General features: G+C 45.9%; 1 protein-coding gene across 1 annotated transcript in view; it reads left to right on the top strand.

The window, feature by feature from the left end:
- The window catches only part of LOC120916559 (receptor-type tyrosine-protein phosphatase H-like), a 1,518,207-nt gene extending 1,506,816 nt beyond the window's left edge, over positions 1–11,391 (top strand). Inside the window, exon 21 of the mRNA XM_040327609.1 lies at positions 10,761–11,391. Within this exon, the coding sequence (XP_040183543.1) occupies positions 10,761–10,904 (144 nt within the window). The 3' untranslated portion in view covers positions 10,905–11,391. The remainder of the gene's footprint in view (positions 1–10,760) is intronic.
- The last annotated feature ends 3,422 nt before the right edge of the window (positions 11,392–14,813 follow it).

Below are 14,813 nucleotides of genomic sequence, written 5' to 3'. Positions count from 1 at the left end.
GACCAGTACTGTCACGTACCTGGTTATAGAGCCCAACGTGCAGGGAGCGGCCTCTCGTAAGCCTCCGACCCAAGACCTACTGGTAGAATGGACAGAGGGTCAAGGGTCCGGAGGGACACAAGTGCCTGGTGGTAAAGCTGAGTAGTGGTCCAGGAATGGTAGCCGGTAGGTATGCTGGTTCAGGCAGGGCACTTAAGCAGCAGACAAGACGGTAGTATGGCACTTGTAGGTACAGAGATCGGGCAGGTAAATAAGCCGGTCGGGTCACCGGTAAGTGGTTCAGGTAACAGGGAAAGTCCAGAGAATCGTGGTAGTCCAAGCCGGGTCAGTAATACGGGTGGGCAGCGACAAACCAGGGATTGAGCAGAGCCGTGGTCAGAAGAAGCCGGGGTCAAAGGCGGGTTGCAGACAAGGAAGGTCAAGGAAAGCCGGGTCAGGTAAACAGGTGAATCAATAGGTAGCAGATGCAGGTTCTCAGGTAACGCTGTAGACTGGTCAGCAGATGGTGAGGGACTGACCAGGTTTAAATAGCGTTTCCTTGGCGCCAAACGCCGTCAGCGGGTGCGCGCACTCCCGCGCCGCGCGCGCGCTGGGGCTGAATTCCCCTGACATTGACAGGACTGCGGAATCTCCTTTCGTGACATTAACCTTAAACACAAGGGCATAGTTAGCCTAAAAACCGTTCACCAAACAAAAATTTTTAAAACGTTTGTTTACCTTTCTTTATGGTCTGTGAAGCAGGCACTTCCTGGTCTGTCTGAGTGGGGCTTTGGCGTGTCTATTTCTTTCCAGCATAGGGCTTCAGAATGCCAGGAGCTAAGATGAAAACGTCCATCGCTGCATTTTATAAAGTTTACATTCTGATGAATTAAGAATGCTGGTGCCTAGATTCCTGGGACGGGTGAGTACATTATTGTACATGTACTAAGCGGAAGAAAGGATTTAAAAAAAAAAAATGAATTTCGGGGGAACCACCCCTTTAAGCAGTATGGTCATAGTGCAGACAGCATAAAATAACATGAAGTAACATGTAGTAACATATCATTTAGATGTTCATATGTGTAACATATGTGTAACATTACCAATCGAGGTGTAATACCCAAAAGTGGGTATGTCAAAAAAAAAAAAAAAAAAAAAAGGGTCCAGTCTCTCCTTCGTTGATTAGAAGAAAAAGCACCACTTATCTGGCAAAGTTGTTTAGTAGTAGTTACTCACTGTTAAGTCGATCTCTGATGACCGTATGCACAGGTGTAATGAGCTGGCGCCAGTTATGAGTGGTAATACATTGTGTCGTCACCTGTTTGTAGAGGAAACCTTGTACAGCGAGGTGGAGAGTTAAATACAAAAAGCTTTCAAAAACAAAAAAAGGTATAGATAGATTATAACACAGGTTGGAGAGTAAGACAAAAACACAGTGCATCCTTTTCATATTAGGTAAGTAGGTGGTGGATGCACATTGATCTTGAAGTGGTGTAAATGTGATTAATATCTCATTTTAAACCTTTTACAGCTATACTGATATGATCTTTCGGTGATAGATGACAGTAATTGCCTTTGTTTCTGACGTTTGAATAGTTGCGCAAATATGAATGCACAAGCAGTTCATTGTGCAGTAAGTACAATGGTGGTTGTTGAAAATGATCCTAGAACGCCATCTAGTGGATAAATGAGAAAGCGTCCATAGCATAGATCATATCCTGAAATAAAATCAGTAAAAATAAAAATGAGGCTGGGGTAGTGGAGAAGAAAAAAAAAAAAAGGGAAGATAAAAACCCAAGGGGGAAAAACTTTGCAGGCACTTCGATTGGTCATTTCCTCTGGTTTTGGAGGATCGTGATCTGCACAGAGTTATATATCAACCGGTTATACTGACGGAGAGGTCATCTATTGCCCAGAGCTCATCATCCTTGAGCTTTTGGCAGCAGGTGAATTGAAGTTGAATCTGTCTGAATTTTTGCGTAGATGCCCTGGATGGTACGGGGGTTTGGCGGTGAAGGACCTTGCTTGAAGGGCGCGTTGTTGATTGCAGGGGTATGCGGAAGTCGGCGTACCACTCTGGCAGGTCTACTGGGCATATCTGCAGATTCTCACAGAACTTCAAAATATCTTCAGGGATTCTTAAGATGTGCTGTTTACCATTAAAGGAAGCCTGTAGGGCAAACGGGAATTTCCAACGATAGGTGATTCCCTTTTCTTTCAAGACTTCTAACAGTGGTCTCAGGGCTCTCCTGTTTCTTAGTGTTATGGGGGAAAGGTCCTGGAAGAGCTGTACATGTGTTCCGTTGAATGCGATCTGATCACTTAGTCTAGCTTTTTGCAAGATCTCCTCTTTGAGAACAAAATTTGGAATACAACATATAATGTCCCTGGGAGGATTTTTGTCAGGAGCTTGTGGTCTGAGGGCCCTGTGAGCTCTGTCATACTCAATAGGGGATGCTTCAGGTCTGTCTAGGAGGCCATTAAAGATGGTGGACAGGGAAGGCTTAATCTGTTCAGGGGTGACTGACTCTGGTACCCCCCTTATCCTGATATTGTTCCTTCTTCCCCTATTGTCCAAATCCTCTAAATGCCTGTTCATATCGATCAGATGTTGTGAGTGATCGATCACTATATTGTCCAGTCTGACCAGGGCCCTGTCTCTCCTCTTCCCTGCTCTCTCCCCCACCGCCATTTGCTCAGACAGCTTCATTAGCTCTGACTTAATGTCTGTGATCGCTGTTGTGAATGAGCTTTTGATGTCATTAGCTATTTCCATCATGATGGCATAGTTCAGGGGTTGATCATTAGTAATGTTACCTCTGGATGAGTCTTCTGAGGCAGGCAATGAGAGTTCATCGTCCTCCAGCTCGTCTTCACCCAGTCGTTACCACACAGACGAGGGCCCTCAGTCATGAGGAATGCTCTCTGCAACATCTGGATATAGCCAGCGGCCGTTTGACACCCCTGCACTTCCTGAAGCTCCATTGTTCCACTGAAGGAAAAAGCACCCCAGACCATTATGGTGCCCCCTCCACTGTGCCACGTAGAAAACATCTCAGGTGGGATCTGCTTGTCATGCCAGTAACGTTGGAAATCATCAGGACCATCAAGGTTACATTTTTTCTCATCAGAGAATAAAACTTTCTTCCACATTTGAATGTCCCATGTTTGGCGCTCTCTTGCAAAGTCCAAACGAGCAGTTCTGTGGCGTTCAAGGAGACAAGGTTTTTGAAGAAGTTTTTTGTTTTTGAAGCTCTTCAGTCTCAGATGCCGTCTGATGGTTATGGGGCTGCAGTCAGCACCAGTAAGGGCCTTAATTTGGATCGAGGATCGTCCAGTGTCTTGACGGACAGCCAATTGGTATCCTCCGGCTCAGTGCTGGTGAAATTTTTTTGGGTCTTCCACTTGACTTTTTTGTTCCATAACCCTCAGGATCATTTAAGAAATTCCAAATGACTTGTCTTACTGCGTCCCACCTCAGCAGCGATGGCGCGCTGAGAGACCCTGCTTATGCAGTTCAGCAACCCGACCACGTTCAAAAAGGGAGAGTTTTTTTGCCTTTGCCATCACAACGTGTGACTACCTGACAGAAGATGACAATTAATCCACATCTTTGCATAGATTTGGCCTTTTAAATGCATGTGGTCCTAAACTTTTGATCAGCTGAAAAACAGTTTAATTTCAATTAATTGAATGCCCAAAAAATGTTTTGTGTCACTCTCATTTCTTCTTGTTGCATGTTGAAGCTCTACATGGAACCTTGTTAAGATCCAACAATGCAAAATAAGATTTTTTGACATTTTTCAAGTTCTTAAACTTTTGATCAGGACTGTATATAAGCTGTGGGGTGGAGAAAAGGGGTGAAGGACAGAACGTTGGAGAGAGGACAGAACAGTAAGAAGGAGAGGTAGACTGCGCACATTACAGAGTGGAGAGATTAGGAAGAAGACTGGGTAAGGGATTATATGTGGCAGATTAGACTGTATCTCAGGCAGAGAAAGTAATGTTTATCAGCAAGGTACTTTTCCTAAAGTATTATATACCGTATTTATCGGCGTATACCGCACACTTTTTTGCCCTGAAAATCAGGGCAAAATCGTGGGTGCGCGGTATACGCCGATACCTGCTTTCCCGCGCCAAGTTTTGAATACTGCGCCGACATATACCGAGCGCAGTACACTCGGGTATAGTCGGGCAGTTTCGGCTCCTTCCGCACTCACGTCCTGGACGTACAGGACGTCAGCGCGGGTAGCCGAGCATTGCCGACAATACACGAGTGTACTGCGCTCTGTATATGTCGGCACAGTATTCAAACTCGGCGCGGGAAACGAGCGGGGAGGACGCCGCCGAAGAGGACGCCGGACCCGCCGAAGAGGACACCGGACCCGCCGAAGAGGACACCGGACCCGCCGCAGAAGGACACCCGAAGCCGCAGAAGGACGCCGGACCCGCCGAAGAGGACACCCGAAGCCGCAGAAGGACGCCGGACCCGACGAGGCCGCCGATGGACGTCGCGCAAGACACCAAAACTGTAAGTACAAAAAAAACTTTTTTTACACAGGATTGGGGGCCACTTTAGGGGTGCGCGGTATACGCGGGAGCGCGTTATACCACGATAAATATGGTACTTACTGATCAAAGAAAGCCAGAGAGTCTTGGGGGGGGGGGGTAAGAATGCCAGAGGGTCACTTCCTTTTGAGGTCACACAGTAATCCCCAAAAGTCCTTTAAGATATCTGGCTGCAAATGGGAGACTGAAAAACGTACAAAACGAAAACGAAAAGAAACCCTGTAATTAGGGTTGCCATCTTTTTCTCAAGCCAAACCCGAACATTTTGTGTCGTATGGCAATTTTTTTTGTAGTATATAGACACTATAAGATTGTAAAAGACCTGGGGTACTGTTGGGTGCCCCAATGAGAGTAGTAACACGGTGTGCTATGCGCGCCATGGCGAACAGTAGGTGTGTCCAAATTGCATCAACAGTGTGAGGGGCTTATAGTGGCATGATTAAATAAAACAAAAGCATTTTTTGTATCCATAAAATATTCTTAGATTTAAAAAAAGAATGGACATGTGACTCAAAAACCCACCAAAAACTTGAATAGAAAGCTGCGTTTTTGGTGTGGCTTTTCAACACCGTACCAAAGATACAGCATGCAGGACTTTTCAAACCCACAGCGCAGGGGTGAGAAATGTCCCATTGCAGAGTAAAAACGCAGGAAAAACACATCAGTGTGAAAGGGGCCTTAGGCTGGATTCACACCTATGCAGTTTTTGTGCTTTTTGCATTTTTCAGATTTGCACTACAGTCCATTTAACATGGTTACCTATGGAACACGTTCTGTAGTGCAAATCTGCAATATGCAAAAAGCACTAAAAATGCCATAGGTGTGAATCCAGCCTAAGGCTACTTTCACACTGGTGATTAGAGCTGGTGCAAATTGTAACAATTCCTGATGTGGCTCCCAGGAACAAGATGTGGCTCCTGGCCCCCTTCACTTTATTAACATTTTGCTAGTTCACCGTCCAGCAGTGATCAGCACAGATAATCATTGGCCATTCAGAGAGGCACAGATAGCTGTGGCCCCTGGTAAAATGTCATTATAGTGCCACACCTACTCGCTAACAGCTGCAACAGGAATCTCCAATACCTGACTACTATTCACACACCGTCCCTAATCGCCAAGGTGAATGTAGCTGTCAGCTGTTGGTGCTTTGCCTTCCTTAAACAGCTTAATTGTTAATTTACAGCACATTACTGGAGGTAAACGTTAAGAAAAATAGGGCAGGGAGAAAAAGGAGCTGGAGTTTGGGTTTAGGCTCAGTTCACACTGGAGCCGCCTGTGTATCGCACAGGAACTCTGTGCTCCCTGTTCTCCGGTTCAGGGATGAATCTTTGCCTGAATTTGACCCCGAAACAGAGCCAAAGACTCACAGCGTTTCTGTGCAGTGCGCTCCGCAGCCGCACCGGAGATATGTGAACCGACTCCATAGAGAGCTGCTCACATTCTCCTGCTTTGAGAATTGAATGCAGGGAAACCCGCATTCATTTTGCATAGGTGTGAACCCAGCGTTAAAGCGGAGTACCGCCCAAAAAAGAAAAAAATGTAAAACCAGCAGCTACACATACTGCAGGTAGCTGCTGGCTTTTAATAATTGGACACTTAGTTGTCCTGAAGTGCAGCGATGTCAGCACCCGCAGCTGATGTTTCCATTAGCTGTTGGGTGCTGCCGCCGCCATTGCGGGTAAGGGTATCTGGCAGTGTAGCCTTTTGGCTTCATGCCGGGAACCCTACTGCACATGTGCAATGCCTGTCAAAGACAGGTATCCTCCCCCCCCCCCCCCCGAAAGGTGCCAATTGTGGCACCGGAGGGGGGGAGGAATCAGATGGGGGGGAGGAGTTCCACTTTAGGGAGAAACTCCGCTCAAAGTGAACCAGACATTCCCTAAAACATTCTAAGGTAACAAAAGATGCCTAAGTTGTTCAGGCACCTTAGCAGGACTAGCTAAAGCTTATCAGGGAGCAGCGGAGTAATCCTTAAGGCAGTGGTCCTGACAATCTGCCGGGGGTATGTAAAAAAAAAAAGCAGAAGGCAGAGGTCAGTAGTATGGCAGAGGTAAGTCATATGTAACGTAGAGGGTAATCATCACTGGCCCACACAGTCACAGGCAGCTCCTGTGCACATCAGTCTTGTCCATCCTGCCCCTCAGGTTTACATCCTCACAGATCCTGAACAGAGGAGTTCAGTTTTTTTATCCACCATGCACCCCCCTCCTGTCCTACTCCTAATCTTTACCAGCAGAGACAAGCAAGGCAACGACTCCTCATTAACTCCTCACCTCCTGGTCAAGTGATTACAGAATTCAATTGGTTAATCCTTATCTGGCAGCAGGAATCATTATGTCGTTCTCCCGACCTGCACTTCTCTATCATTCCGCCGGGGCATATCGGGCCAAATCCACAAAGACCCGGCGTAACGGCGAAGTTCTAATTTAAGTTACACTGCCTTAAAATTTCTAGCTAAGTGCCCGATCCACAAAGCACTTACCTAGAAATTTCTGGCCGTGTAACTTAAATTCCGCCGGGGCAAGGCGTTCCTCATTTCATGGGGGCGATTCCCATTTAAATGAGGCGCGTCCCGCGCCGGCCGTACTGCGCATGCTCGTGACGTCATTTTCCCGACGTGCATAGCGCGAAATTACGTTACGCCGGGCTTTGTGGATTGCGACGGGTCAATAAAGTTGCGTCGGAAAAAAAAAAAAGATACGGCGCGAAAAAAAAAATTCAAATTCGAAAAAAAACGCATCGCTAGACAGAAGGGTCTGCTTTTACATGGTGTACTAACTTTACACCTTGTAAAAGCAGCCCTAATTTTACACATGCAACTTAATACTTATGCCGCATACACACCATCACTTTATGTGATGAAAAAAAAACGACACTTTCTGTGAAGTAAAAGTAGTTTTTTGCTACACACGGTCAATTTCTGTGAAGTAAAAAGTGCACTTTTGAAAAACGACACATAAAATTGAAGCATGCTTCAATTTTTTTTGGTCGTTTTTTACAAGACATAAAACGACGTTTTCCCCCACACACAGTCAATTAAAGTGACGTTTTTAAAAACGTCATTTTTTTTCATCACATAAAGTGATGGTGTGTACGCGGCATTATGGAGAAAAAAGGAAGCTGAAAAGCTTCGTGGATCTCCGTAAGTGCTAATTTGCATACCCGAGGCGGCATTTCGACACAAAATGCCCCCAGCGGCGGATGCGAGCATGCGCAGTACGGCCGGCGCAGGAGCGCGCCTCATTTAAATGGGAATCGCCCCCATGAAATGAGGAACGCCTTGCCCCGGCGGAATTTAAGTTACACGGCCAGAAATTTCTAGGTAAGTGCTTTGTGGATCGGGCACTTAGCTAGAAATTTTAAGGCAGTGTAACTTAAATTAGAACTTCGCCGTTACGCCGGGTCTTTGTGGATTTGGCCCTAAGATCCGGCAGTGTAATTCAATTACACATGCCGGATCTTCTCCCTAACTATGGAAAACTGATTCTGTGGATCAGTTCCATAGTTAGGACCAGGGATACGACAGAGTAACAGCAGTTACTCCGTCGTATCTCTTTTGAGGATTTGGCCCATCATTGCTGGGAACCGCAGCACAAGGATTGCTTCACCTGTGGCCGAAAATCATCAAATAGTAATCCATGTACTGTGGCTCCCGGCAATTACATTCCCCGGCGGATTGATATATACAAGGGGACCGGGACTATAGTTTCATTGTCGGGAGCTGCTGAAAGCTTTTTACTGCACTGCTAACTAATTTAACTAGTTCTGTTCCTTCCTCAGCCCCCAGCTGCTGCCCAATAAGTGGTAGCTATGTTTCTTCCCCCGATCCCCATCTGCCACAGTCCGATCTGAATGAATCATGTGTCCAGGGGGACTGAAAACCGGACACATGGTTCAAAACCCGTACTGTCCGGGGGAATCCCGTACAGGTGGCAACCCTACCTGTAATGATAAACCTTTTCCCTCCTCAACAGGTGCCTCTCCCTGATGCAGTTCCTCTGATGCTGTTCCTACTATCTCCTAGCAGGGCTCCATCCCTAACTCCCTCCCACAGTGAGGGTGAACCGAATGATGCAGAATCTCCTATTTAGGAAGTTTTGAGTCAAGGTGTTTGTCCAATAGGGGATGCTGACCTCCACAAGATGGAGCTCATAACGGGACAGGATAGTCCTCCATGGTCCCCTGCCTTCCTTAAGGCACAACACTTGGCAAACCTTCAGGTCGGCAGATACAGTATACTCAGGGTCGTCTTTAAGGCAGGGCAAAAGGGACAGCTGCCCTGGGCCCTGTCATTGTTGTGGGGCCCAAAGCAGCTGTCACATACTTACTAACTATCCCAGTTTAAATTCCTTTGAAGTTTTAGTCCTGTGTCTTGATATCTCAGTGTGGAATGCTGCCACTAATGCTGCCAAGCTCTGCCCTATTGTTAAGCACAGATGACTCACCTGCAGACCCTGGCCCAGATTCACAAAGCACTTACGCCGACGTATAACAAGTAACGACGACGTAAGTGCAAATGTGCGCCGTCCTATCTGTGCACCAGACCCACAAACTAATATGCGACTAAAAACAGGCTACACACGCCGACGTAGCTTGCTTACGCCGGTGTAGGGTGGGTGCACATTTAGGCTGGGAGCATGGTGCCGCTCACATTGATTAGCCATTCAAACATGCAAATGAGGGAAATATGGCGATTCACAAACGTGCGCGTGCCCAGCACATGCTACGCGAAATGCGCGTAAGTGGTACGTCCGGCGTAAAGTTATTCCCCATAAAGGAGGTGCAACCCTGCAACAGGCATGCTCAGGTCTGCACCAGGGAACACAAGCCGGCGTATTGTGCGTTGGACGTGTGTCTGGCTGGGCGTACGTTATGTTCACGGCGTACGCCGTGATCTGGCGTAGCTTAGGCAGTTGTGCCGGCGAGGTTATGAGCAGGCACAGGGGGGTGTGCTGTGCATGCGTCCACGTCACGGCGCATGCGCAGTTCGTGATACGTACCTTTCACGATTCGGCCCATCATTTGCATGGGGTCACGCCCACTTCCACCTACGCCGTTGTGTGCCTTCGAAACCCACACCACGCTGGCGCAGCGTTGGGAGCACTGGCTTGCTGAATGCAATGCTTGCCTCTCTGTGCTGGCGTAGCGTACATTGTTTGCTCTACGGCGGCGTAATGTGCGCCTTGCTCTCTGTGAATCTGGGCCCCTGTGTTTACATGTAAATAACTGTCATTCATATGTAAATAACTGTCATTCATATGTAAATAACTGTCATTCATATGTAAATAACTGTCATTCATATGTAAATAACTGCCATTCATATGTAAATAGTGACGTCATTCATATGTAAATAGCTGAGCAGCATTCATATGTAAATAGCTGAGCAGCATTCATACGTATATCATGCCCCTCTGCAGTGAAGAGATGATGTACAGTAATCTCTAGCAACCAATCAACAAGCAGAAATCATGTGCTGTAACCTCTAGCAACTAATCAGTGAGCCGTAATGTGTGCGGTAACCTCTAGCAACCAGTCAGTAAGTGGTAATGACATGCTGTAACCTCTGGCAACCAATTGCAATCACTGCCTGATCTGATACAGTAAACTGATTTTAAGTCTAGATGATATTTATTGTATGGCTCAGAGCAAGTGGAGAGCAAACTTGCATGGGGGGGAGCCCCAAGACATTTTTGCCCAGGGTCCAATCAACATTAAAGACGGCTCTGAGTATACTACAGTCTCTAACACATGCCTACATGCATGCACTGTTGCCTGCCATCTACTGTATTCTTTAATAAGAATATTAACCAAAAAAATAGTATAAAGGTGAAATTAACATTACATTTTGTTTTACCTTCTTGAACCTGGGCAGTTTTTAACTAAAATAAATCTCATTCTGTGATATTACTAATCACTACTGTAGGAATACTTATATGTGTCTTGGGATTGTTAGCACACAAAAATAATACACAGGGCAGAAAAATGCAGTCACTGGTTGCTCCAATCAAGGATCAAGCAAGCAATTGGAAGGAGCCAAGGTACTTTACTTTGTGGAAAGGGTGTTTTAAAGGTGTTTATCTGAAGGCTCCCTTTAATTTAAGTGACTTGCATAATGTGTTTTACTTACAAATAAATAATTTTAATGTTAGTACATTAACAGAAATTTATGCATAAGCAACTTCACTTATTTTTTTTTATATATATTTTTCTAGGAACAATATATATTTCTCAACAAGTGTATGCTGGACCTAATTGACCAATCTTCAGAGGAAAATGTTTATGAAAATCAGGTTCCCTCAGATCTCATCTATGAAAATGCTACAGTGGTCCGAAATTTCCAAAAAGACAATGCTTAGCTGTAAAGCACTGAGGATCTTTGCACTGGAGCTGATGAGAGCAATATGGACATAGCAATGATATAACCTTCCTGTGAGCTTTCAAAGGATGTTCATATGTGTGTTTTTATTAGCTTTTTTTTACATTGTCTATGGTCTGAATCAAGTTAAATAGGGAATAGATAGCTACAGTAAATGCCAGCAGCTGCCACTAATAGTAAATCCCACTCTATTTGAGATCAGAATGGGTAAATATTACCACTCAGGGTCACCAGTCAAGCATATTTTATTTGTGTTGGCTTTGGGGGAAAATTCTCCCCAAGCCCAGTTCTCTCCTAAACCAGAGGTTGTTGACTACCATCTCCTAAGTAGAACTGAAGGCAAAACGTTTTTCTCACTTTGAATAGGGTATGAGAGAGTTATATCCTCTGTTAGTTTTTTTCTTTTTTTTGCCATCTGTCCCATTTTGCCTCGTACACACGACCAGTTTTCCTGTCGGGAAAACTGCCATGACAGCTTTTGGCCGGGAAAACTGGCCGTGTATATGCTCCATGGCAGTTTTCCCGACAGGAAAACCGCCGGGAATACTGGCGGGAAAAATGAGAACATGTTCTCTTTTTTCCTGCCGGGATTGCCGGTGGTCTTTTTCTCTGCAGTTTTCCTATGGAGCATAGATACTCATGGCAGTTTTCCTGCTAGGAAAACCGGCCGTGTGTAGGGGGGAAAAGCTACCGAGCAGGTTCTCAGTTTTCCCTGCAGACTTTTTACCGCTGGAAAAAACGATCGTGTGTACAAGGCATAAGGAGGATTTCCCTTAACTTCCTGCCACACCAGAATTAGTATCCCAGAACATTTCCCCTCTATTCCTGTTCTGTTAACCACTCAAAACTTGTGATTCCCTTTCACTTTTGATAATGATTACCAGGACAAATAAAGAGGTTGGAATCACTCTTAGAGGGACACAGACAGCAGGAAAAACCTGACCGGTTTTCTAATCCATCTCTAACTCTAAAAAAAAAAAGAAAAAAATGTTTTTGTTTTTTTTTGCCTTCATTTGCAATTTTATATTAGCCAAAACACTGACTGGACAATTTGACATGCAATAGGACTACACAAAAGATAGGGGAATCCAGGAACCTCTTAAAGCGGTTGTATGCCCTGGAAAAAAAAAACTGTAAGACAAAGGCACAATGAGCTAGTATGCACCACATACTAGCTCATTATGAAATACTTGCATTCTAATGTCCACACCGCCTCCCAGTCAACGCTGACGGAGCTACCATGCACGCGGGAGTCCTCCATTCCGGCAAGGTCCGGCAGCATCCACCGGATCTTCAGAGCGCATGCACTGCTGATGTTAGCGGCTGCATGCAAGGTAAATATCTCCTAAACCAGTAGATCTCAGACAGGTGACTGATAGATCAATCTGGGCTTCTGACCCACCATTCCAGAGCATCAAACAGAGCTTCAGTCTGGTATGGATTTGAAGAGGACACCCCCACGCCAATTTTTGTGGTCCCTCAGGGGGGGGGACAAGCGAGCGGCCTCTCCTCCTGAACCATACCAGACCACATGCCCTCAACATGGGGGGGTGCTTTGTTGATGGGGGCAAGGGCCTCCTTCCGACAACCCTGGCCGGTGGTTCTCGGGGTCTGCGAGCAGGGGGCTTATCAGAATCTGGAAGCCCTCTTTTAAGGGGGCCCCCAGATCCCGCCCCCATGTGAACGGGTATTGGGTACATCGTACCCCTACCCATTCACCAAAAAAGCAGTGAAATGTAATTTTTTTTTTGACAAGTCCTTTATTAAAAAAAAATAGCTCCGTTGTGACATCCCCCGCTGTCTGACATCTCTTATGTAGCCATGGGTCATGGCTATTCAATGACATCACCCAGAGAGCCCGCCCCTTGTGACATCACAAGGGGGTGGGCTCTCCGGGTGAAGTCATTGGGCAACCGGCGAGGAAGAAGACAGCTCCGGGAGAAGATGGCTTGGGGGAGAAGTAGGCTTGGGGAGAAGACAGCGGCAGGGAGACAGAGACTGATTGGGCTACATGCTAGGAGCAACTGCTCCTTCTATTGTCCAGTTGAAGGAGCAGTTGCTCCAAGCGCGTAACCCAATCAGCCTTCTTCTTTCCATGGAAACCCTTTCCCGTAAGTGCTCCTGGAAGTGATCACATGATCCGTGACGTCACGTGCTTCCACGCTACACCAAGCCTCTTCCTGACGGCCAAAAGGACAGGCTCCAGGCCAAGCCACAACGCTCTGCAGTGTAAGACGGATCCGGAATTGAGGACTCCATGATCATACAGATGAGCCCTTTACTTACCTTCTCTTGTGAGTGTGATTATATACTCTGCCATTAAAATAACTGTTTTAATACTGCACTTAGGTGGCGCTTCCTTTCTACCTTTTTCTTGTTCCCATCAACATGGGGGCAAGGTGCTTTTGGGTGAGAGCTGGTATAGACTGGGAGGGCCTCACGCTATTTTGTTTGTGAATAATTTTTTGCCGGAATCATTTTTTTACATTTAGCTGTCAACAGGGAATCCCGCTGACAGCTGATGACTCATCTGTTGCTAAGGACACGGATGCCGGCTTCCCATCCTGCTCCTTAGCAACCAGCTATACACAGTGAATGTAAAAAAAAGACAAATCGCAAATCGCTGCAAAATCATGGTAAATACGCAGAAAGACGCTCAAAAGCAACATGCATAGATGTGAATTGAGCCTCAGCCTGGGTTCACACTGGTTTGTGGGAAAACATTGCATGAGATTCGCACAGGAATTGCACTATATTCCAGTGCACATCACATGTAATGTCTGTGCTGTGCGATTTCAGCCATACGTTTTATATGGCTGAAATCGCATTGCATCACATAGGCACCAAAACGGTGCAGGACCCTTTTTTTCCTCACACACCTGAATCACATCGCATGGGTGTTCACACCCAAGCGATGCAATGTTGGCACAGTAGGGCTGCTCTAGTTTTACACCACCATCAGTGTCAGATATTGGTAAAAAGAGTATTGTTTCAACACACCACCTACCGAAGAGGTACTGTATGTATAAAGTTCCTCTTTTACAGAGAGTCGCTATTGTAAGCCTTTCTACTTCCTGACATGGTCACTTTGATAATGTTTTAATTTAACATATGATTTAGTCTCAAATGTATTTTTTTTATAATGCACTATATTAGAGAAATATGATATAAAGTATGTCCCCGTTCACCATTTCAAGTCCGAATCCAGCCCAAATGTGTGGTTGAATTCGGACCTGAAACGGACCAGAAGACACACAGGACTATGCACTTTGCACCGGAGCCACTCCTGACTTGTGAATTGGATGCAGGGAAACCCAATTCGCAATAGTGTGAACCCAGCCTTTTTTGTTCTGAATGCACTAAACTGATGGCAGGTACAAACTGATTGGTTGCTAAATATCATTGTTCCTTGCATCTAGCTAATAAATGTAAAGCATTGACTAGAATGTATCATGTTTGTCGTAATGTGTTTGTTCTTTAGCTAGAATGCCGTATATGCTGGGCTGACAAGAAGTTGAAGAGAAATTGAAGCGAGTTTGCTTGAAATTGGTCTGTCACCCTATAAGAAAAAATGGTACATCTAGGCAAACTGTTCCACTTAAGCATGGGGTCGGCAACCCGTGGCCCATGGGCTGCACCGCTAGACGTCCAGCCCGTCAGTGCTCATGAATAATTCATAGGCACCTGCCCCTCAGACATGTTAGCCGCTGTCATCTTTAGGGATGAGCTTCGTGTTCGAGTCGAACCCATGTTCGACTCGAACATCGTATGTTCGATTGTTCGTCGAATAACGAACGTTATGGGCCGTTCGCGGCAAATTCGAGTGGCGTGTCACGGCCCATATTTCACTGCGGCATTATAGTGCATTGCTGGCTGATGATTGGCCAAG

Source organism: Rana temporaria, chromosome 10 (genome assembly GCF_905171775.1).
Source record: "Rana temporaria chromosome 10, aRanTem1.1, whole genome shotgun sequence".
Taxonomy (NCBI): domain Eukaryota; kingdom Metazoa; phylum Chordata; class Amphibia; order Anura; family Ranidae; genus Rana; species Rana temporaria.
This window is presented reverse-complemented; position numbering and strand designations above follow the sequence as displayed.